This window comes from Cololabis saira, chromosome 5, assembly GCF_033807715.1.
Source record: "Cololabis saira isolate AMF1-May2022 chromosome 5, fColSai1.1, whole genome shotgun sequence".
Taxonomy (NCBI): domain Eukaryota; kingdom Metazoa; phylum Chordata; class Actinopteri; order Beloniformes; family Belonidae; genus Cololabis; species Cololabis saira.
This window is the reverse complement of record NC_084591.1, coordinates 17,224,790-17,251,003: the sequence shown is the minus strand read 5'-3', so window position 1 is coordinate 17,251,003 and position 26,214 is coordinate 17,224,790. Positions and strand designations below refer to the sequence as shown.

The 26,214-nt window shown below is 38.6% G+C and overlaps 1 protein-coding gene across 8 annotated transcripts in view; it reads right to left on the bottom strand.

Annotated features, from left to right (window-relative positions):
- Positions 1-26,214, bottom strand: part of srpk2 (SRSF protein kinase 2) — a 101,837-nt gene that overhangs the window by 18,468 nt on the left and 57,155 nt on the right. For 4 of the 8 annotated variants that reach the window (XM_061721096.1, XM_061721102.1, XM_061721101.1 and 1 more), the window contains 8 exons: positions 19,168-19,319; positions 11,277-11,385; positions 9,730-9,817; positions 9,297-9,384; positions 9,094-9,200; positions 4,849-5,014; positions 3,380-3,420; positions 400-721 (listed from right to left, as the gene is read on the bottom strand). In XM_061721096.1, coding sequence (XP_061577080.1) covers positions 400-721; positions 3,380-3,420; positions 4,849-5,014; positions 9,094-9,200; positions 9,297-9,384; positions 9,730-9,817; positions 11,277-11,385; positions 19,168-19,319 — 1,073 coding nt within the window. The remainder of the gene's footprint in view (positions 1-399; positions 722-3,379; positions 3,421-4,848; positions 5,015-9,093; positions 9,201-9,296; positions 9,385-9,729; positions 9,818-11,276; positions 11,386-19,167; positions 19,320-26,214) is intronic. The other 4 variants (XM_061721097.1, XM_061721104.1, XM_061721098.1 and 1 more) reach the window with 1 other exon arrangement.

Below are 26,214 nucleotides of genomic sequence, written 5' to 3'. Positions count from 1 at the left end.
CTAATTTGTACTGTCAGGGAAAGAGACATTTGTAAAAGCGACATTTGTAAAAAGCCATATTAAATTACAATTTGGATTTTTTAATAAAACGTTATTGATTCCCTTGGAGGGTGAGAGAATAATTTAAGGAATGCTTGTTTTTTCTCGAGTGTATACAGTGAATTTCTGTTATTTTTTTCATTTCACTTTCACATCCTTCAGTGTTTGAATGTTAACCTTCATGGTGCAACCCCCCCCCATCACTACCTAAATGATATATATAGATTTTGAAAACACCTGAATCATATCTGCCACACTGAAGAAACCAAGATTTATTTACGAATGCCCAACTGTGATAAAATAATTGATCTTCGTGGTGAAAACAAAAATACATCGGGGAGAAACTCGCACATGACTCACAGGTATGATTAGTCAACCTGATGGGCCTCTCTCTCTCTCCTGCTTCTTCCTCTTCATCCTCTCCATCCTCCTCATCGTCGTCGTCGTCGTCACTCTCTCCCTGGGCCATGCTGGGGCCGAGATGCGGAGGCGCCCGCGGCAACGGGGAAGACGGGTTGTGTTCAGTTGCACCTTTGTCCCCTCCTTCTTTGGCTCTCTCCTCTTTTTTCTCAGCCTCTCTCTCCAGGGCTTCGATCTCCAACATTCGCCTTTCCAGAAGCTCAGCTTGCCGCTTTTGTTTCTTCTTCAGCTTCTTCTTCTTGTTCTTGGAAATCTTTCCCACCTGAGACAAAGGAAGCACACAGGAGAGGACAACGGGGAGTCACAGGAAGGCCAAAAAATAAATGAGAATAGGGGGTATTCAAGGGATTAAAGGAAGGAATGGATTGTGATTTATAAATAATGCCAACTAACACATGCACTAAACAGAATATAAATTCTAAACGTTGTTATGTGAAGTAGGAATGGGCGATATTTTACCGTTCGCGTTTTACCGTCAAAAAAATTCCCCACGGTAAGAATTTGTCATCTCGCGGTAAAAACGATAAATTCCTGTTGATGACGTTTTTGTGTAAACCTGATTTATGGTTCTGTGTTAAATCCACGCACAACGTACGTGAAGGAAGGAAGGAAGGAAGGAAGGAAGGAAGGAAGGAAGGAAGGAAGGAAGGAAGGAAGGAAGGAAGGAAGGAAGGAAGGAAGGAAGGAAGGAAGGAAGGAAGGAAGGAAGGGGAAGGAAGGAAGGAAGGAAGGAAGGAAGGAAGGAAGGAAGGAAGGAAGGAAGGAAGGAAGGAAGGAAGGAAGGAAGGAAGGAAGGAAGGAAGGAAGGAAGGAAGGAAGGAAGGAAGGAAGGAAGCAGGAAGGAAGGAAGGTAGGAAGGAAGGAAGGAAGCAGGAAGGAGGAAATGAGCCGAAAGAAAGAAAGAAAGAAAGAAAGAAAGAAAGAAAGAAAGAAAGAAAGAAAGAAAGAAAGAAAGAAAGAAAGAAAGAAAGAAAGAAGGATAAATTCCTGTTGATGACGTTTTTGTGTAACAAACATGGCGGATCTGAGAGCGAGATAGATTTATAGTTACAAAGGTGGAGTTGAATTGGTATTTTTTTTATCGTAATTTTTATCGTTATCGGGATAAATGCCAGAAATTATCGTGATAAATTTGTTTGTCTAAACCGCCCATCTCTAATGTGAAGGTTGATGTGCAACCTCTGTCAGGAAATCAGGAAAGGCAAAAAAAAAAAAAGGTTCAATACATTAAATGCAAATGTGAGCATCAGTATAAAAGCAGTTTTCTGCTCTGGAGCATATAGGGGTGCTTTCCTTTCCTTGGCATTCAACTGAGGTCCCAACATTTCCCAAAAACTGTCACACGAATGTACGGTTGAACCAGGATGGTCTGAACTACAGTGTTTCCAGATGCGTCTGATTTGCCAGCAGGAAATTCACAGTTAAGTTATATGACATAAGTTTACCTTTGAAGTTATTAATGTTGCAAGTATTTACCAACCACCAAAATCATGTCTTACGTATAAAATACAATCAAAACCAAACAAATTAATCACATAGAAAGTATCCAAAGAATAACAGCCATTAGCGTGGAAATATTCTACACAGGATAACTATCTGCAACAATATTGTTATTGAAAATAATCTGTCTGTAAATGTGTTTGTTTTAACACTATGAAAACATAACCGTGGTAGGCTGATGATGACCAGATCATTAGGTCATATGTTTAAAACCTGTCTGGAATTTCTTCATCTGTCCCATAATGCCCCTGGAAGCTTAGTGATTCATTTGTGATGAATTGAATTGTTTCAAAGATGTATCTGCTATCTAGTTCGTGGTTTAAAAGACTGAATACGTTTCCATATTTGCACATGAACATACAAGCAATATACTGTATAATTTTAGTTTTTGTCAGACAAGGAATGAGGTTGCAACAGCTGGGAAAATGGTGAGGAGACACCTGCTGCTTGTAAATCCACACTATGTATTCAATTTAGTTATTGCTTATTACTAGTAATCTTTTGTTCTTTGGGTTTTTAATTTATTAGATTAGCTGCTCTCTCCTTGTACCAGAATAACCAACCATCTAAAAATGTGTACAGGCCTGTTCTGACCCACTTTGTGAACCCAATAACACAAACTGAACAGGTATTGTTGTTTAAATTGCACATAAAGTAACTGACTGATTAAGTCGTTCCCGCACTCATTGTCCCCCTCAACTTTCTTTTTCTGCTTGTCTTGTTTATTTATTAGTTTGCTAACCAGATTTACGCTGTTTTGTAATACTTTTCTGCACATATTTATATTATATTTAAATTTGCTGTCAATAGTTTATTTTTTTCAGTATATTTCTTTTTTTTTCTACACATATTTTATTTCTTAAACTGTGTAATTGTATTTTTATAGTGATTATTAAACTATGCAGTCTTAGAAGAGATTCACGGCTACGTGTTACTGCATGTAACAAGTGTAAAACTGAGCATGTGACAAATAGACTTTTTCGACATGAACTATTTTGAAAAGACAGATTCTCCTCAATGTTCTGGTCTTTCGCCTACATACGCACCAAACACATACCTAAGTCACTGAAACTGACCCTTCTGAAATGTCCTTACCAGCTAAAAAACATTCAGAGAATCTATTTTTCAGTGTTGGCATAAACACAGGGAAATAGCTTTTGACTCCTGATATCAGAGTGTGCTCCCTTATATCTTCAGTTTCTTTTGTCTGCATTTCTTCTTCTCAGTATGTAGCGTTATGAACCTTATAAACAACCATAAAATACCAGGAGGAGTAACACGGTGCCTGTCAGTTTGTTGCTCTGTTGGCATTTCCTCAGATATGTCTAGGTTTCATATGTTCACCTAAACATCCTGCTTTTCACTTTGTATGTCTTGCGAATGTTTGTGTGTGTTTGTGTATTTCTCTGTTCATACTCACATCTGTTGTACTCACCGGTTTGAGCTGGGGGGCTGTGCTAACTGACAGACAGAGAAAACAAAACAACATCAATTAGTAACTCAGAAATTTTACTGCCTTAAAAATGTAAGTCACCATCTTCCAGAGCTTTCAACATTGGAGATCATCAGGGTTTGTACACGCTTCCTTTAAAGACTTGATACGTACAGATTCTATATGTGAAATTAAAATAATGCAAACAAATGTATTCTTCGCTCATTCTAGATCAATAATATAATGGTTCCTTGCTTCCACTTGCTCTTCTACAGGGTCATTAATCCTGAAAGGACGTTCTGTAGAAGCGATACACGTGAACCAGTGATGGTAGAAGTCCTGGACATTTACAAACATATCGACAAATTCATTTCCCTCAGCAACGGAAGTGCACACTGTTATTATTTTTAGTGGATTGCTAACAGACATCTATTGAGGGATCCCTCCATATCATCTTAGTGAGTGAACCAGCATCCAGCTACATTTTGTGTATCCAAGACTAATTTCTCCATACATTTCTGTGCTTTGCAGCCTTATTAGTTTTTAAATATATGAAATGAGCAAAAACAGACCATTTCTTTTGCTATAAAGCAAAACTTATAACACAAAATACCATGTTAACTTAATCTCCATTCACAGTGACAGTTTCTGCTACCACAAAGCTCTCTTTTTTTCACAGCAGGCTGTTTTGTGCTCAACGTTACAAATGTAGAAATGCGGGCTGTAAATGGTTACCCTAAGGCTAAAAAAAAAAAGAAAGTCTCGATTGAATGATGCAAACAACTGACAGCTCACTGTGAGATTCAGCTGGAGGACAAGGGTTCATGTAGAGTTCATATGCGTTATATCTTAAGACCCCGTTTTTTTCAATAGATGAAGTTGGTGAAAAGAGGTGGGGGAAGAAGCACAAATCAAAAATCTCTTTGAAGGATCAAAGAGAACCGGCTAAGGAAGCAAAAAAATATAGTGTCACCTTTTTACTCAAATCTAAATGATTATTAACTAGAAACAAACTTTCTGGGTTTAGTGGAGATTTGCTGCTGCCAAAGTGAGATCATTCAGTACAAAATTTAGGTTTACTGTTTTTTTCTATTTATGTTTTTTTTTTGCCAAGTAAAATAAATCATTCTTTGGTCTCAAATTTAAGAAAAATCTACTAAGAAACTGTTTGCTCTTTCAAAAAATACATTGAGCATTCTTGCCAAGTCAGATAAGAAGACTCGTGCCACTCCCATTAAATATAACACGGTTAGATTAAATTAAACTGCAAACATAGAAAAACATTCACTGCAGCACCTTCTTAGCAAAACAAATGAACACATTTAATCTCACTTGTTAAATCTAAGCTCTAAAACAGAGAAAAAGAGTTACATAGCTTTGAGCAAATGCTACAAAAGACATTTTGCTAAACTATGTATTTGAAAGTGCCCATCATGCAAGTGTTAATGGTGATCTACCTGCTGATCCGGATGGAGGAGGAGCCCCAGCTTTCTGCCATTCAGTGGCCTCCATGGCCATGCGTCTGACAAAAACATCATCTACACACATCAGGATGTTCTCTGGCTTGATGTCTGTGTGGATGATTTTACACTTCGCGTGGAGGTAGTCCAGACCCTGCAGGACCTGCGAGCAAATCCACATGAACAGACCCAGCATGTTATTACCGAGAAACAAGCTAATGATTTTTGTGTAAGTTTATATATATATATATATATATATATATATATATATATATATATATATATATATATATATATATATATATATATATATATATATATATATATAAATATATATATATATATATATATATATATATATATTCTCTCTCTGCCTGGAGCTTTGCAGTCCCTCTCTATTTCATTCTGTTTTCTCCTGCTCTGAATCTTCAAAAGCTTGTCATGCTCTGAAAGCAGAGAGGAGAGACTGCTGGAAGTTTCGTTCAACTGTTTCTTTCATTTCTTTCTGTCCAGAGGCTTTGAGGTTGGAATACAAAACAGTATTTTCTTTGCTTTTCGACTCGGCCTGTAAGGATCTGAGAGCAGCTAAAAATGCTTAACAACTTCACATGCTGATCAGGTGGCTGATGGGAAACATCCCTCAGAGCCTTGCATCTAGGAAAAACACAAGTGTTATGTATGAGGTTAATAATTGCAAGGTTGTTTCATAAATGAAGCATTGCATTCATTTAACTAAACGTATATAGTGGGATGAAGAGTTACCAGGCTTTAAATCAAGATATATAAAATATAAATTACAAATACAGAGCATCGTATAACCAGAACTTGGGACATTATAATTGAGTGAGCTACAACAGTTTGTTTTGTTTTAAATCTTTGTATCCACAATTAAATACATTTGTATGTTGTTATTAATATAAAGGAGGATAGGTGATAAGTGTTGTTCATTATCATGTGATACCTAACATACAAACCTCATTTGTTAATTTACAAATTTTTGTAAAACCCAATGAAATTTGTGATTTTCATTTGACCTTTATTTACATACATGATTACAAAAGAAATGAGTTTCAATGTCTTCACCAACAAACTCTGCTGTTTTTAGAAAATAGGGTAATGTGAACAAGATTACTAGAATTACAGAATATTGTAGAAAACGGTATGTAGAACACTGGGTAGAATTGAAAGAGCTTGGTCGTGACCACAGGACCTGAGGACTTTGAAGTTCTTCGTATATCAAAGTGTTCTTGTCAAACTCGGCTAATAGCGGTATCATGATAAAGGACATGGCTGCAAAGTTACATCCAAACTAAATTAAAGAATTACATTTTGCAGCGCTCCAAAGTCAAGACCTCACTCCGTCTGAAATACTTTGAGATTAAGAAATGAATGATCTCTAATCAACAGTATGTAGGACTGGAAGAGACTATAATCATGATACTATCATGCAGAAAACTATTATTTTAAGTTACTGCTACTGAAAAATAGTTCTGCAAAATTTTGAACAATGGAAAATACTCATATTGCCTCTGGATGCTCAAAACAGTAGGCTATTTCTGAACAAACTGAGGAGTAAACAAGTCAACTGTCATGTTCTTCCTCTGAGCAAGCCTTATTCACGCCACCGCTGGCTGCAAACGCCATGACAGAGGACAAAGAGTTTTGCAGTGACCGCTTTAATGTTTCTAATTATCAAGAAAAAGCAGGCTTTAATAAGTGGGCATGTGTTTGCTGCATAACATATCAGCTGAAGACAGACGCTGTGCCATCAGGGCCCAGCTTCATTCAGTGTCACATGAATTCAATGAACCCTTGACTGAATGAGGTAGGCACCCTGCAAAACACTAGAAACCTCAGTCGGTTTTACTATTACCCCAACAAAACAACTGATGCACACACTCCTCTATAAACAATAACTGACTTGAGGAAAAAATCCTGAACCTAATCTTTCTGAAACACAACGTTAATATACCACACAAAACCTTTGCAGCAGAATCAGTAAAGCATGAGGTATGAAGAGTCCATTCTGTTCCGCGTGTGTCAACCAGTATACTCTCGTCATAAGTCCAATAAATATTATCCACAAGCCCCTTAACACAACAAACCTTCATAAAAGTGTGATGTAGTCTTGTTTTTACTGTTGATATACACAGGAAGTAAATGCATGATTTCCAAGTCAGAAGTACACTCTGCGGCCACTTTATTACGTACTGTACACCTTGCTGGTACCGGGTTGAACCCCCTTTTGCCTTCAGAACTGCCTTACTCCTTCTTGGCATAGATTCAACAAGGTTCTGGAAACATTCCTCAGAGAGTTTGGTCCATATTGACATGATAGCATCACGCAGTTGCTGCAGATCTGTCGACTGCACATCCATGATGGGAATCTCCCGTTCTACCACATCCCAAAGCTGTTCTATTGCAGTGAGATCTGGTGACTGTGGAGGCCATTTGAGTAGTGAACTCATTGTTATGTTCAAGAAACCAGTCAGATGATTCACGCTGTATAACATGGCGCGTTATCCTGCTGGAAGTAGCCATTAGAAGATGGTACACTGTGGTCATAAAGGGATGGACATGGTCAGCAACAATACTCAGGTACTGTAGGCTGTGGTGTTGACACAATGCTCAATTGGTACTATTGGGCCCAAAGTGTGCCAGGAAAATATCCCCCACCATTACACCACCACCACCAGCCTGAACCGTTCATACAAAGCAGGATGGATCCAGACTTTTATGTTGTTGATGCCAAATTCTGACCCTACCATCCAAATGTCGCAGCAGAAATGGAGACTCATCAGACTGGGCAACGTTTTTCAAATCTTCTGTTGTGAAGATTGACTCCCGTATAGTCTCCTGCTACTGTAGCACATCTGCCTCAAGGTTGGACGTGTTGTGCGTTCAGAGATGCTCTTCTGCATACCTCGGTTGTAACCAGTGGTTATTTGAGTTACCAGTCTGGCCATTCTCCTCTGACCTCTGGCATCAACAAGGCATTAGCACCCTCAGAACTGCCACTCACTGGATATTTTCTCTTTTTTGGACCGTTCTCTGTAAACCCTAGAGATGGTTGTGGGTGAAAATCCCAGTAGATCAGCAGTTTCTACTTAAAGGAGCTTGAGGCTCCTTTTAAGAAATGAGACTCTCTAGCGCCACCCTTCACCACGACGGCCGTTGGGGGTACTGCAAACAACAGTGAAGCCGGCACGGGAGAACGGGGAGAAAGCACATGCAGCGTCATGTGACGTCACATCTGCAGCCCAGCGCGGGAAATTCGGGACCGAATTGCAGCACATTTTGCAGCACACAGCCTGTTCAAGGCAACGGAGAGATACACTAGAGGGCTCATTCTTTTGGGTTTGGAACGCTCCATCTGACATTATTACTAGAAAACTTAAAATGTATACGGATTTTTTTCATAAATCTTGCCACAATCCAGCCTCAAGCTCCTTTAAATACTTCGCTCCTTGCCACGTTCAAAGTCACTTAAATCCCCTTTCTTCCTCATTCTAATGCTCGATTCGAACTGCAGAAGATCATCTTGCCCATGTCTACACGCATTGAGTTGCTGCCATGTGATTGGCTGATTAGAAATTTGCGTTACGAGCAGCTGAACAGGTGCACCTAATACAGTGGCCGGTGAGTGTATTTGTATTTACCAACTGTTTTATGTCCTGCTGATTTGATGCTTATTTTACTTTGCCTGCAGTTGAAAATGTTGTTTTTCTTCTGATCCTGTGTAAACTTGGCACCCGTATAAATCATTAATACCACAAAACAGGCCTTTTCACAGCAGATGGAAAAAAGTGTAACAAATGTGAGGAGCAACGACCTACTTCCATCAACTTCTAGAGAGCCTTATCAGGCGAGGAAATAGCTCACCTAAATGAATGAAAAACATGTTCACATGTGATCACACGTGAATTCCCTTTTCTAAATAGATGCTGTGGAAAAAATAAACCCTGTGGATGCTCCTCGGATCACACATTTATTATCTCATTCTGGACGATGTCAATGTGCTTGTATTGAGGGCAGCATGAATGTATCATTAATATCTTGTCTTATTAAATTCTCTTGCTTTAACTTAATAATACAGCCATAAATATTTTGCTATATGAAATGTCACCCGAGCAACAAAAGAGAAAAAGGTGTCAAATTAGGGCAATTTAACAAATTATAGATTTGAGTGTTGAGGTGTTCAGTCAATCCAAGTTTAAGGAGACTTCATATGCGGGTTCTCACCTGTCTGATTATGCTCTTGACACATGCCAGCGGCAGACCTTGGTAGTTGGATTTTATTATCCATTTCAGCAGGTGATGACCCAGCACTTCAAACACCATACACACATCTGTGACGAAGAGTCAAGGACTCGCGTTCTCATATGTCTGACACTCACGTGCCAAAAAAAAGAGACACATTTGCACTTTGCTTGAGGTTAGGATACGTATGCCATTGACTCCGGAGATCTTGAAGTCATCAATCAGCTGAACCACCATATCCTTGTTGGGATCACTGGGATCGCTCTCTCTCACCTGAAGGAAGAGGTAGTTAAGAATATGAGATAAAAGTGGCTGAAGGCTAGTAAAGGGAACAAGGGAGTAATGAAATGAGGTCAGTAGAAAAACAACTGGAAGAGAAAAAGAGAGCTGAGGAAAAAAAAATGGCAGGACAAATGCACGTGGCACGTAAAAATATTGCATCTACTGCCAGGATAAATAGCATGCCGCTTTAATGTTTTGTGTTAGGGGACTGACATGTGAGGGGCGCATCTGAGGTATCAAGAAGGGAGGTGAAAGTGTGGAAAAAAAGAGGGGGGAATAAAGAGATGAAATGTGGAACAGAGCAGATTCGAAATCCCAAATCAATCAGATTCTCACACATCGCAGCAGCTTGATTTCATCCAAGGCCGTCTCTGTGTAGTGCTGGGCGCTCTTCACCACCTTCATCGCCACAAAGTTCTTCACTCTGTAGTGCAACACACATGTGGATAGTAACTGATTTTATTACTTATAGATATATTTGTACACTAACATGCAGTTAAAAACAGTAAAGATGATAAAGTGGCAGTGAGCTGTGAGGACAGGAATCATCACAAAAACAGTCGTTGACGCACACGATACTGCACCTGCACGTGTCACTGATTGTGTCACTGACTGACATCATGTTGATTATTATTGATATTCAACATTCTGATATTATCTTTCATGTTGTACTTCAATGACTTTCTTCTTCATAACTTTATTTTACCATTGTACACAGACAACAGCCTATGTGAAAATACACAGGTCCACATACTGCATTGAAATGTTGGACTGGTGAATTAGACTGGTGTTCTTCAGCTTTAACACAATTAAAAGAGTTTTTAATTTAATTTTAATTTAATCTGATGTTTTATTTCAGACTTGTCAGCTAGTCACTGGCTTATTGTTTAACTATGTCCACTCAGAACCAAACAGGCAACAAAACAACACAGAACTAGGAAGCAAAATGACACAGGAAATCTAAAACCCTGTTGGTGTCATGAGTTTCGCTTCAACTGCCTGGAGTTTCCAAACAAACCTGACGTGTAATTCAAATTTAAATTAAATTATCATGAAATCATTTGGGTATTTATCAGTTGAATAGTGCCTGTTGGAGTACGATATGGTAGCAAGACATCAATAGAGGCAGCTGAGGAAAAAATAAAAACGCTAGACTTCAAAAGTAGCTGTCACGTTCATAGACATTCAAATTATTTTTAGATTCCATTTATATTTTAATTGGTCAACATTTTCCATTTGGGGAGAGCAAGTTTGGCCCTCAGGCAAGTTAAACACATCAACCACTTGCCCAAAGGATAAATTGCTAAAAAATAAACAAAAAACTGCCCAATTTCGAGCTTATGCAGCCACATATCAAAAGGTAAGAACCAGCCAGGAGTTTAAGTTTGTGACTGCAATAAAATCATCACTGAACTCCAACTTCTGACCATCAGTGTAATTAACACCGATGACATGAGTAAATGAGTATGTGCATGTGTGCATGAGTCAGAGAAAGGTGACACTGGTTTGACGACACTGTTATCCATCTACCCTGGTTGCCAGGCGAACAAAGCAAACAACTCAGATCAAACAGATTTGGTTCCAGCGCAGCATGGTGTTATGTGCAGCTGTCATTGTGTCGATGTGCCAGATTCTGTCAAAAAGGTGTGAGTGTGGCGTACAGCATGGTGCGGGGTGTGTGTGGTGTGTGTGAAAGATCAAGCTGATGTGAAGAACTGTAAGTTTTTGTGCACTTTGTGGTGATGTCTTTGTGGCGAGTGTGTACGCATTCCTCACACATAAGAGAAGGGCTAGTATTGGAGCCTTACTATATATTGTACTGTAACGTGTGTGTGTGTGTGTGTGTGCGTGTGTGTGTGTGTGTGTGTGTCTTTCAGACTCACTGTATGTCCCAGCACAGCCATACGGTGGAGAAGTGGCCCCATCCCAGCTTCCTGATCACATGGTACCTCCCGTTGAATAAATCCCCGATCTTCACCGGATGGTACCCTCCTGAGACAGAGTAAGCCAGCGAAGATGAAGGTTAAACGTTACTCAATTTGGTATTGAGGAAGTGACATGAAATGTATTGGTGAGTGAGAAGAGGGATGACGTAGTGGCGGAGGTCAAACAGAGTACACTGCTGTCAGAAAGGGCTCAGACTCTTGCAAACTCCCAAAAGCAAATAGACATTTGGAGTGTGTTGAAAATAAAGACAAAAATATGACATTTACACAATTGAGCTTTGGTGCATCCAACTTTATCACTGGTCTTTGTGAAGTTTCTCTAACTTGACTGAAGTGAGGAATAGATTGTTTACCTGATCTGGACGCCCAGTCTCAGCGAGATAGTGTCCCTGTTTGTAATTTATCATTTCAAAACGTCTAACGTTTGCTACAGTTACACCTGGCATCCATATTTGTCCTGAAAATTTGACTCTCGAAAAATGTAAAGGCTTTTAATCCACTGCAGATGGTGTTTCAATTAGTGAATGCAACGTTTGTGGTCTAATGTGGATCAAGGAAACCATGAGCATTTGGAAACGCTTCATAATTTGTTCCTCTGGGTCACGACACATCCTTCCCTGATCCTCCATAGCTATCATGTGATATATCATAGGGCCATCACCAGAAGACAACACCCAGACATGATTTACAATCAGTGTAAAGAAATGGAAAGACAGAAAATGAAGTGCTGCTAATTGCAGTAAAAGTCTGCATTTAATAACACTGCAACTGCCTACACGTGCAGGAGAAATGTCATTATTGGGGCAATTCTCAACACAGGTAATGTGGTTTCCAACTAAATCATCTGAATAGCTGTGGTGAGCAACATTGTTTCCCTGTATAATCTGACCTAGTGGAAGCAGGTTGAATAACAGTGGTCCAAGAATCGATCCTTGAGGGACTCCAGGGGTCATGGGAATAAGCTCAGATTTATTCTCACCCATAGAAACGAAGCTCCCCCCCTTGAAGATATGATCTGAAGCAACTGAGAACTGGACCTGATAACTCTACACAGCTTTCCAGTCTGTCAAAAAGGATCTTAAAGTATCATATTTTATCCAAAGCCACTTACATCTGAGACTAGGGCTGTTCGATTTTGCCCAAAAAAATAAAATCAGGTTTTTTTTTCTCTCAAAATCCGATTTTCGATTACGATTACGATTATTTTGTCTATTGACAAAAGGCAAAGAAATGATTTCAAATATGCTGTTTTTTTATTGAACATTTGCTCCATTGGGCTTTAAGTGCAAACTTTGCTCTTATTAAACCAAAAATGAATGAATAAAGTGCAAAACTCTGTAAAATAAGTTGAAAAAAAGTTTTAAAAAATATAATAAAATATAAAGTTTTATCTCTGAAAAAAAAATCTGCAAATCATTTCCAATTAAATAAAACAAGACATTTTCTAATTAAACTAAACTGGGTCTTTGCATGCTAAATAATAATGCAACCCATGAAGGAGGTAGAGGTGTGTAATGTCAGTCATTACATTTGCTATTCACATTTGCAAGTTTTTTGCAAGGAACACGAGCCGGTCTACCGCATCTGGCTTGAGGGATGCCCGGTGGCATGTTACAACGCCCCCTCCTACACTAAAGAGCCTCTCCCATGGGGCACTTGTCGCAGGTATTGAGAGGTATTTCCATCAATCATTAATATGGTATCAATCATTAATATGTGTGCAGACAAGGTAAAAAAAATAAAATAAAATAAAAAAAACAAGTGAAAAATCGATTTTACGAGTTTCACGTTTTAACATCGTTCTAATTACATAATCGCGATTACGATTTAAAATCGATTAATCGAACAGCCCTATCTGAGACACACAAAACATTGCCTTGCTCAGGGGCCCAAGGTGGTTCATCTTGGTTGCCCAGGGCTTGAACCTGGGTCGTCCAGACCCAAGACCACCTCTGTAGCCACTAGACTACCACCCCTCTAATCTGAGGATCTATTAATTAACTAAGGAAATGTCATTCAAGACCTTGATCAGAGCTGTCTCAGTGCTGTGATTTTGTCTGAAGCCAGACTAAAATCTCTCTAAAAGACCATTTGCATTTAAGAAATTGTTCACCTGAACCAACACAGTTTTCTCTATATTTTTTCCAATAAATGGAAGATTAGAAATTGGCCTGTAATAGTTTAACAACGTAGCATACAAGCTTCTCTTCTTTAGAAGGCGCTTGACAACTGCAGTTGTGACAGATTTGGGAAAAGTGCCTCATAGAGTAGAGCACTAGCAATTTTCAGCTATTTCCCGAGAAGCAAAAACTTATTTGAAAAAGCTAGTTGTAATGTGTTGAAACAGCATGTTAATGAATTTGGTTTCTTAACAACCTCCTCTAGGGTTTTAGTACTGATAGGACTAAATTTTGACAATCTAATTAAATTGTTGCTGTCTGGTTGCAGTGCTGTAGGAGGTTCAGTGTTTGGTGTATACTGTACATTTTAATGGCAAGTTTGATGTTTTGGATTTTTACATAAAAAAAAAAGATGCAAACTCATTAGGCGTGTTCTGAGACGTGAAATCAGCTAGCTGTGCTGGGGCATTGGTTACTTTCTCAACAGTGGCAAAAAGCAGCAAAAAGCAGCTGATTGTTGTTGATATTCCTGCAGAACTTGACAGAAAAATAGGCTAGGTTAACCTTTTCTACAGCAGTTGCAAGTGTGAAGGTTTTCTTTAAATATTTCATTGTGGATTTGCAGCTGACTTTTTTCTCCATTTGTGCTCAGCTTTCCTGCATTCAGTCTTCTGCTTTGTGGCAGCAACACACACCCCAAGAAAACAGCTTGTACGTAGATACAGCCTTGGTCAGAAAGGTTACCAGCAGCAAGCCAACGCTCATTTTGAATTCAATCCTGAGTCCTACTGAAAAGAGAGGAGTAGCAAAAGCCTGTTGAGACTTTGTTCAATTTGCACCTACACTACTTTCTGATAACGAGATCCAATGTATACTTATCTGTAAACAAAAAGGGAACATTTTGTGGAATGTTGAGTAAATAAGGCTCTGTACTTTATAAATCTGACAACATCTAAGTCTGAACCTAGCAGAGCATCTTTAGAGAGTGCACCGCTGTTTACCGTCCAAACCTTTTAAGATACAATGAAACACAAATTTCAAAACAGAAGGTTTGCCAGCTTTATAGGATGATTTCAGAGAGGACTTCAAACTTCTATTGCTGCCAAAGGTTTCAAGTACTGAGTGGTCAAAATACTGATGTCAATGTATTAAGTCAGTTTTTTATTTTTATTCAGTTCATAAATTCTCCAAAAGCTTGTTTTTGCTGTGTCATTCAGAGAGTGGAATACTGAGGCAGTGAAGCAGAAGGAACCAGAGAAAAAACAGATCTTGAAGCAGGAAGCATCTATGAGGTTTTGAACTTTATGGTAAACCTTTTGGGAAAGAAAAGAGAACATACAATAATAATAATAATAATAATAATAATAATAATAATAATAATAATAATAATAATAATAATAATAATAATAATACATTTTAATGACTACTGTTAGCAGTTTATCACAAACACTAAGCCATAATATTAAATGTACTGGCAAGTAAATTGAGTAATACAACTCCTCATGCTATGATATAATGCTCTGTAGGGAAAACCTTTATGGAGATTTTAGCTGCTCCTAATTCAGTGGTGTCCATTTCAGCTCCAATGATACTGTACATGGAGCATTGTGTAAAAACTTCACGAGAAGCCTCATCTGTGAGAAACATTTTTGCGAACACCATCACCACAATAATAAAAAAAAAAGCTCTTACAGGACATCACAATAATCAGAATGCTTAATTTGAAAATAGGGAAGAAAATATAGCCAGCTTAGACATATATTTAAGACATCATGTAGCAATACCAATTGTGACCACATGGGGTCTTACAGCAGTGATTCCCAATCCTGGGGTCCGTTTCACAAAGCAGGTTTAGTGTAAACTCTGAGTCTGTTAACCCTGAAATGAGGGAAACTCTGAGTTTTCCGTTTCACAAAGGGAGGTAACTCAAACCAGAGAAAGAGAGGTAACTCTAGCCTGTTTCACAAAGAGAGGTAACTTAAGCTCTCGGTCAGTTACCGTAGTAACAGATGCTCTGAACCTAACCTGGTCGGGACCAGGTTTAAGTGAATGAACCTGGAGTTTCTCTGCGTCTCCGCCTCTTTCAGAGCTGCACGCACATTTGATTTCCTCATTCATTCAGTCAGCAGGCGAGTTTTGGCGAAGTTCTGCCGTCTGTCATTAAAAACAGAGTGAGTATTTTAGAAGTCCATTGTCACGAACATGGCATGTCCTTTTGATGAAGACAATTGATGAAGGTGCAGCATTAATGCGCGGAGAATTAAATATTCGTCGGGAGATGGTTATCAGACCACGTAATACATGTACATTACACATAGTCTCATTACAGGCAAAGCAATATATGTTAATCCTTTATTTTTTATAATTTTGATGATTGAATTGTTTAATGATTTCATAATATATTCAAATTTTTTGAGATTCTTTATTTGGGGTTTTCATAAACTGTGAGCCATAGGCTAATCATCAAAATTATAACAAATAAAGGCTTGAAATATCTCACTTTGCATGTAGTGGGAAATAATAGGCTATTTGTTTCACCTTAAGTTGAATTTACTATGAATGAAGTTTTGCAATATATTTAAATTTTCCGACCTCCACCTGTATATTATTACATGAATAAATAAGAACATAATACAGGGGTCTCCAACTCCGGTCCTGGATCCACCTATCCAGCATGTTTTAGGTGTCTCCCTGCATGAACACACCTGATTCTAATCAAGGGTCGTCATTAACTTGTCATCAAGGTCTGGATAGTTCTGTTGCTGACACAGCTCCTTGTATCATGGTGTGCTGAAGCAGGGAAAGATCTAAAACATGCTGGATAGGTGCTCTCCAGGAGCTCCAGCTTAATATGTGTCTGTATTGGTTCAATACGGAACGCAACTTTTAATTCCCAATTACGGAACAATTCCGTATTTAAGGGACGGGTGGCAAGCCTATTATCATAAACCTGTCCAAGCCATCAAGGAGTTCCACAGGATTGCAGGTGAATGATGTGGAGATCTGTTAAATTAATTTTATATTATTCTGTGCTGCGGTGTTACTCTTTTTTCGAAAAACATGTTCAAATTCGCCGTATGCGCGCATTAAAATCTCTAATTCCATTCGGGTGAAAAAGGACACGGTGTGAAGTATGTGGATCTTCAGATGCAATGTTTCCTCAAAGGGATTTTGTAAATTGAAATGTTAAATAAAGTTTAAAATAAAAAAAAGGAAATGTATGTCGCTCTTTTGTGTTGCCGGTTGCCATGGTGAATCCTTGTATCAGCACTCTACTGATGATGGCTTTTTATTTCCCTCACCCACGAGCTTAACTCCAGGTGAAACTACTTAGAGTTGAGTAAATTACCTCAAATCCGCTGTTCTGGAACCGAAAACTCAGAGTTTCCGATCTCAGAGTAGATCAACTAAGAGTTCAGGATTAGACTCAGAGTTTGTTGAACCTGCTTTGTGAAACGGACCCCTGGCTGAGAAGCTGGTAATGATTTTTAATTTCAGGTGCGTTGATGCAAGAAGACATCTAAAACTTGCAGGGCAGTGTGCCCCGAGGACCAGGGTTGGGGATCACCGGTTTACAAAGTCGCTGATAATATTTTGTAATACAACTTTCTCCCATTAGAGGTGCACTTTGTTGTGAGCACTTTATTGTGATTTGCTGCCCCTATGTGGTGTGAGAGCTGGGGTCCGTTTCACAAAGCAGATTCAACAAACTCTGAGTCTAATCCTGAACTCTTAGTTGATCTACTCTGAGATCGGAAACTCTGAGTTTTCGGTTCCAGAACAGCGGATTTGAGGTAATTTACTCAACTCTAAGTAGTTTCACCTGAAGTTAAGCACGTGCGTGAGGGAAATCAAAAGCCATCATCAGTAGAGCGCTGATACAAGGATTCACCATGGCAACCGGCGACACAAAAGAGCGACATACATTTTCTTTTTTTTCTTTTTAACTTTATTTATCATTTCAATTTACAAAATCCCTTTGAGGAAACATCAGTTTGCATCTCAAGATCCACATACTTCACGCCACTGGAGTTAGAAGTGTTAATACATGCGTATGGCGAGTATGAGAGCATATTTTGGGAAAAAAAATGAAATTTTATTGTCATTTAGATCAGGGCCGTCAATTGGGTACGGCAGCGGCCACACCTCGGCTTCAGGGGAAAATGTAAATGTTTTTTTTTTTTAAATAGATTTATGGAATTACTCTGTGTCTATTTGTATTGATTTGTTCTATTACTTAATACATATAAAATAACTACAAATGCATATCAGAACAACATGATGGATTTCAGTAGGTATTATCTTTCCCAACACTTCTACCCCCCCCTCATATCTTGAAATGTCCCAGCGTCCCTGACGACAGTGGTCGCTATCAATCTGGTTTTTAGTGCGCTCTGCAGTGTTACTAACTTACAAAAATGAAAAGGAAGCAGACAACCACGCAATAAAAAAAAAGAAAGAAGACAAGTGATGGGTCCAGAAGATATTAACGAGGCTGTTAGCCACTGATGGATTAATTATGCAAGTTCATCTCAAAGTAAGATATAAATCCTCTTATACATCTGTTTAAGGGAAATATTTGACTTTTTTTTACTCTCGCTCTCCTTTTTGCATTTGGACTTTAACTGTTTGAAGTTAAACTGGGATGTCCCTGTGATATTGTTGCACTGACAGTGAATAAAGTGAACGAGTTAAATTGTGTTTGTTAGATACGCCTTTTCTGCTCTCTAACTCTGCCGCTTGCTGTCCGTGGTGCAGAAAACGGATGTGTATTGCGTAAAGACCCATTGGTTGAATTGACGCCACTGAGGGAGGAGACAGAGAGAAACTCCAGGTTCGCTGAAATAAACCTGGTCCCGACCAGGTTAGTTTCAGAGCTTCTGTTACTACGGTAACTGACCGAGAGCTTAAGTTACCTCTCTTTGTGAAACAGGCTAGAGTTACCTCTCTTTCTCTGGTTTGAGTTACCTCCCTTTGTGAAACGGAAAACTCAGAGTTTCCCTCATTTCAGGGTTAAAAGACTCAGAGTTTTCACTAAACCTGCTTTGTTAAACGGACCCCTGGTCATGCTAGGGCAGCTTTAAAACAAATCTGGAATAGATGTGAAAATACATAAGATGTGCTCTTCATTTCTTTAATCTAACTGAAGGCAGAACTGATTTTTGGTGCTTACTTTAATTTAAAAAAAAAACAACACAATGGAGTCTGAAGAAATAAGCTACTGTATAGCACATGATCAAAGCAACTTTTGGTTCACTGATTCCAATGAAATTAAATATTAAACATGTTTTTTTCCCACAGCTATGAAATGAAAAGTAAAGTCTAATACACTCCTGTATTTACAGATCAATACATTGCATGAACACTTTTTGTGCTACCATGAATGAATGCCCTGAATGCCTTAAGATGCCTTTTATCATCTTGAGCCGCCACAGAAAACTAGGTTGTTGCTCTATTTTGGCAAGAACCAAGCAACCTTGAAATGCCTGTGACACCCTAATAGTTATGGAGACACACTTGCAAATCCCACCATGATGGAGGGAGGAATGAGAAAAGAGGGAGAGCATAAACAGACAGAAAGAGGGAGAAAAGACAATGTGGAACAGGGCAGCCACTATCGAGATCTGTAGGACAAATGTAGAGAGTGGAAGTGATGGTCTGGCATCGATGAATTCAGTACGTGTGTGCCGTTTCTGTGCAGGCCTGACCTTTGCAGTAGTCTGCGGGGTCCTCCTGCTCCTCATCGTCAGAGCCCAGGATCTCCTCCTCCGGCTCTGGGGGCCCCGCCGGCTCAGGGGGAGGTGGAGGAGGTGGCGGAGGAGGAGGGGCACTCACTGGAGCTTTCTGCTGGGTCTCAGGTCTGGAAACAAAGAAAGGGGACAAAAAAGTCATATTATTTAATAAAAAGTCATTTTACTTGCTGTGATTCATAACAAGTACAACTGCAGACTGAGTTATAACAGATGACTGATATCAAAATAATGTTTTTTTTCATAGACATTTCATGTTTTGTGTTTCTGACAGGAGGAATCAGTACTGATTTCATGAAAGCTTTTACATTTGCTGTTCACACTCTGTAAAGGCAGGTCTTTCAGACGAGGGAAAAGGTTCAGAAGTGTATATATTTTTGTCGAATAAATAAGAGAAAACAACAGTTGGTATGACCATTGATGTGTGAATAAAAGGTATAACCTAAAAAGATGATGAACAACGCTTCTTTGATACAAAAATAATCCCTGAAAACCGCATTGATAAAAATGTTCACAAATGCAACAAAACAGCCAGAATATTATTTTTAAGAGACATCACCGTTCAGATTCCCCCTGTCATTAGATTAAAATCACAAGCTCAAATGTATTGAATTATCACCTCTCCCAAAACTGCAGGACTGACATTTTTCAGCAGCTCAGAGACAGCCAGGCTGGTTAAACAAATCCTCATCCACCCAACACCTCAGACATGAATCAGCAGAAAAATGGAAACCATCCAAGATCAAACACAAAGCCATTTTTAACACTGGAAAATTGAGTATTATGTCAAAACAAACAGCAGTTAATCAGTGTATGTCAGTACAAAAGAGTTAACCTTTTTTCTTATCTAAAACAGGACGCAGAGCTTGAGAAGGACGACACTACTGTACGCTGCAGAGCAGGCTCGCTCTCCTTCCGGGCCAGACCATGTTTGGAGCACTTTGCCAGTACTCCTCGGGGTGACATAAAATGATCAACCAGGAAGGAGATTCAGCATTTCACTTCAAGACTCCATAAAAAACATCACAATTTATTCAAGTTCCAATAACTTTTCTGTAATCTTTTTGTCATTCTGGCTCCGCATCTGATCCAATCCATTTAGAGCCCCTACATACGGTGGACCTGGAGGCTTTGTGTACTCCAATCTGTACAAAGCAGAGCTAGTTATTTATTAAAACTTCAAGCAGTTACAGACCAACATTTGCATTTGCAACAATGTTTTTAGTCCCCTAAGGAATGAGGTGCAACTGCACCAAACTCCCGAGGGAGTAGGGGTGGGCAAAAATATCGATATGGCAATATATCGCGATACTTTTCCAGCCGATTCAATATCGATATTCAAAATTTGAATATCGATTTTTTTATTTTTTTTATTTCTTTTTTTTTTAAATATTTTTTATCCCCGATCTTTTTCCCATTATATCACCCAGTGCTCCTACCTAAGTGACAGTCCTGGGCATTGCCACTCTCTACCAACCCTGGGAGGGCCCTGCACTGAGCTCAGGTTTTATTTCACGTTTTATTTCATTTTATAATTTATTTTTTATATAACACAATTGCCTGTCCTTAAAAAATGAAAAACAATGGACAGAGGTTTATTTATTTATGGATTTATATCTATACTGACTGATCACTGTGCCTGTCCTTGGTTTTAGTACCCATCTTTCTTGTGTTTATTATCATTTGCCACATAATTAAAGCAACCTCATACTAAATTTAATGTTAATTTCATATGATGTAAATAATATGAAAAACATATACAAATATGTTGTAACTTTAGCTTGTATAGTTATAATAAAACATTGTTTTGACTCAGTTTGTCCCATGAATTGTCACTATAATCTGATCAACGTGCAACTCGGATTTTAAGATCCATCACTATCATCTGATGTACATATATACAACTTGGATTTTAAGATGTGTAATGCATTTTTAAATTTTTCGGTGAACTATGTAGAATATAATAATCGGGATATCGCATAATCGGGATATCGCAATGTGTATCGTATCGTGGCTCAAGTATCGTGATGCGTATCGTATCGTGAGGTCCTTCCCAATACCCACCCCTACGAGGGAGATACGTGCCTCGGTCGCTGGTAACTTATCCAGTGTCATTTGATATTGGTCGTATTACGCAGTTTCAGGTTTTATCGCTTTCTCACCGGAAACACATGTAAAGAAAATGTGATGTAGTTAACACATTCAATCTTTAAATTGTATCAGAGCTCAGGAGCATCTACAACCGATAAAATCCAATTAAAATTTCAATAATGACTCTGTCACATCAAATGACACACCATAGCTGAGGCGAAGCGAGGTCAACGAGCTCTTTGTACTCGGCATCACTGCACTGTAGTAGCAACATGGTAAAATGCTAAAATAAGACCAAAAAAACCCCCAACAAAGCCAGAGCTTGTGAGTAATTATAAAACCGTGGTCACAGGCTCAGACACATGATGGAGCCTCTTGGTGTGTTTCCATGGCAACTGGGAGACGAGAAGCAGGTGTGTGTACAGTATGTGTTTGTGTGTATTGGGGGGGGGGGGGGGGGGGGGGGCTGTGGGACTCAAAGCTAGAACATGGTGGCCTTTTAGGGGTACATATAACTTGGCATAGCAATTTTATTGTCATTTTACAAGCCTTTGTGTCTTGCTCACTCGGACTACGTCCTTGTAGGACAATGCTACATTTTTACCAACACAGTCACGCAGGATGTCATACAGTGCGTCCATAATCTCAGTTCTTTTATACAATTCATCTTGCAGCTGGATGGACGAACACTTAGCTCACATAACTTCCTGGACAAGAGCCAAGCCATAAAACATTAAGATAGCACAGATGTCATGTGCTGAAAGACGGACAGAGGAGAAACGGTGCCAGAATACAAAGGAACCAAACAAGGGAACTGGTGCACACGTTTCAAACAGCCTTAGAGATAAAGACAAATAAGGTGAAGGTAGACTGAGAATGAAAAAAGTGAGGAGAAAAAGGAGAACAGAGGGGTGTAATCGGATAAAAACACCAGGCAAAGGAGGCAGGAGCAAAACAGCGAGTGGCAGACAGGAAAAGAAAAAGCAGAACGACAGATAAAGACAGAAAGACAGACCAATACAGAACAAACACAAATGAACGTGCAGAAACTACAAAATACAGAAAGTCAGATATAGCAGCAGGCTAACAACCATATAGACCTTCCAGATAGAAACAGAGACACAAAAACACAGTGGACAGAAACTAAAACAGACCAAGACAGACAGAAAGACAGTGGAAAACAGGTAGAGCGGGATTAAGTCATATTTGCTGAACAAGAGGAAAACTGGAGCAATAATAAACCTGAGGCCAACAACAACCTCCTCCTCCAACAAAAATAACAATAAACAGTAATCATACAGTGGATGTTCCAAGGCGACTCGGGCTGCAACAAATGACTATTCTGAAAGTCAATTAGTCAACTAATGGGATTATAAATCTCATAATTATCAAATAGCTTACTTAGTTCTCCCCTTTTAAATGTTGCATGAGGTTGTTTAAATGTTGTGCTAATTAGCAATAAAAGACAAAGAAAGATGGACATTTCATTCAAAAATACATCTTTTAATGATCTTTGCTGCCTGTCGCCGTAGTGTTGCATCGGTCGACGCCATGGTGCTGTACTCTATTACACATGTGCAACTCTTAGCACAGACAGGAGGGAACGAGATGCCTCACTATTGAATTTTTATTTGTTTTTGCCGACAAAAGTCGACAACTACATTCGTTGAAGACTACTTTTATTATCTATTTTTGTCGATCATAGAGATGCCTCATACCATATATAGGGTGACCCACTAATTTTTATTTTTATTTTATTGGATTTCATTCAGTCATCAGCTCATTGCGCAGCATCAGTCTGTTTCATATAGTTGTCTCCTTATTATTTCACTAAACGTCATTTATTTAAGTTAAAAACACAAAAATCAACTGTAAATCAAATACTGACATTGGGTATTTAAAGTCTGTGCCACCAAAAGCAGACGGCAGTGTGTGCAGCCTATCAGCTGGGATTAGATCTCCCACTCATTAAAAGTGCATCTAATCAATTTACCTCACTAACTGGTACTGATGTGTACATCAGCAGCACAAATTCACTCCTTTCCTAGGAACAACAGCTTTTTAAAAAAGGTCCTTTTTGGTTTGTTTTTAATCAAGACAGCTTATTCTGAATTTCATGGTTTAAACATTACAAGTGTGAATCGTTTATCTTTTTATAGCTAATGCTTTTGGTTGGTTGTAAAACAGTAAACTTATAAAAAAAAAACAAAAAAAAACGATGCATTTACATTTTTTAAATGTATATTACTTTTATATTACAACCACTTCAAAGACCAAAAATGAAAAGACAGCAATTTTTGGAGAAATTGCAAACTGGGATGGCTACAACTGCCCACTCTCTTGCATTATATTAAATTTTGTCTCAAACTGCCTGCTGCTATTTATAGGAACACCATGACTCTGAATAAAATTTGCCTTTGAGAGCCACAAGGCATGTGCACACATATGAGTGGTTTGTGTTTCTGAAGTAAAAAATTGGGAACTTAAAAACAAGAGACAATACTGGATCTCTTTGGTATTGCTGTTTCTCTCCGATTCAAATCAATTCAATAACATTTTGTTGATGCCCAAAAAGAAACTGATCAATTAACTATGGAGGCTTCTAAAAAAAAAAAAAAAATTCAATTCAGTTAATTTTAAGAAGAACCTGAGCAATTATTACATAAACAATGACAGGTAAAAACTCTCCTAGTCAGAGATAAAATAGTCTGTTGCATGATTAGAGAGTAAGACTGTGAGAAACATTTTGATATAAACCAATAAAAAAAGTGGGCCTTCAAGTGAAAACACCGAGCTCTAAGGCAGGTTAAAGAAAAAGGTTTGATTTTGTATTTTTTTTCAAAAAAGACCCAATGCGAGCCACATTTCTACGTCGAATGCTGCAGGAATGTTTAGCGGACAAAAAAAAGGAACCTCCGAAGAGTATAACCGCCCCCCCCTTAAAAGCTAGTTTGAATGTGCTATCTTGATTCATCCACTGTCCATGTAGACCACAGAGCCATAAAGATTTACAATTTTGATTAAAAGTTATCGTCAAGGTTTTTCTGTTGGATTGTAAGCACCGTAAGGGAACTTGGCACAACATAAATCCATTACCTACTATTGATGGGCGTAATGGCACAGCTAAACTAATTATCAGCATGACAAACATGGCCATCCTTAAGAGCAAACTGACAAGGGTGTGTTTATGTGCGTGCAATCCCATTACCCAACACACATGCAGGACAAGCAACTACAAAACCTCAGGAATGCATTTTGAGTACAGTAAAAGCATTTTTTGTTTCCATATAAAAAGGAGAAGGATCTGTGTTTATGCCGATGAGCCCTTAAATCCTCACTGCACTCCAGAAATTCATGTTTTAGTGGGATCAAATTCATATATCTGTTTCATAAACACACCAGTGGTAAAACACTGATAAAAGACTGTTGTGCTCTCTGTCAACCTAATTGTGAGGCAAAGAAAGTTTATTTGTATGGCACATTTCAGCAACAAGGTAATTCAAGGTGCTTTACATAATGACAACATGAAAAGTAAAGAGAAGAACAAAAAGTCAGAGTTACAGTGCAAACATAAAGAAAAGTTAGACTTAAACTAGAGTTACAGTGTAATTCTGAAATTAAAGCTGTTAAAATCCAATTCAGAATGGTTTAAATAATTCAGTCAAAGGCAGCTGTAAACAGTCGAGTTTTGGGGGGTTTCAGCGTTCCTGCTGTTTTCTGGAAGTTTGTTCCAGATCTGTGGAGCATAGAAGCTGAATGCTGCTTCTCCATGTTTGGTTCTGATTGCAGAGCACAGGTTGAGGCAGAAGTCGTTCAGCCTCTAACCGAATCTGTGATGTTCGGATAAATATTATCATGTTTTGTGTGTGGACATGCCAAGACGGCTTCTTCACACCCACACCCAAGCGTGTGCGTGTGCACTCCTCGTTTTCAGTCTTAGCTTTTCTAGCCCGCACGCCCTGCAATGGCATCTGTAATCCTCATGTAAAGTTTTTATCAAAGCAGCACACTCTTCTGATTGTTTCATCTGGCAATTTTATCATAAAAGACTTAATGGTTTTCTTCCAAGTGCAAATGCTCATATGCAGCCTGATTTGGTGGGTTCAAAGTCCATACAACATACAGGACCTAAGATGTTGGTGTTGATTTAATGTCCAAAGTGAATGATTTCTTCTGACAAAATCCATATGGAGAAATGGGAACTGAAAGAGACACTTTTTTCTACTCATAAATTCCTCATCATACCAAGTTTTGCAAACGTGCCTGAACAGATGCGTTGCTGCAAACAGCTGGCACGAGAAGGCAGGACAAAAATACTATGAAAGGTAGTGGTAAAAGTATGTGTTGATTTGCTTAAAAAACCAACATTAATCTTTATAAAAGTGCGGCTTAAACAACATTTAAGAATTTGTTTGTAGCCAGCATTTATCTGGAGACTAATCTGAGCAATCAATGAGGCAAAAATATCATTTTATTATTGAATTACACCCTGGTAAACTGAAAATAGCATCACTTTTCATTAAGCTTTACTTAATAAATCCCAAAACCCATAATGTTGTCTTTCGGGACCAAATCCCATTTTGTCCTAATAGTTTTTGGTTTAAAATTGGTTAAGAATATACCGATGAAAAAAAATCAGAATCACAAAAAATGTACACTAAAATGCTTGAATACGTTTCTCCATCTTCCCATAAGTTATAATCATGAGCTCTGCAAGTCAAGACTAGATTATTGTCATCCAGTCTATTAAGCCATCGTCAGTTTGTACACCGGTTTAGCTGATGCACAAACAGTCCCTCGTCATTAGAATACAAATTAGTCTGCTGTTTTGAGAAAATAAGAATTCATCTCATGTGGTCTGTGTTCCTTGTGCATTTCAGATGGGTTAAAGGTTTTTTTATTATTTATTTTGTT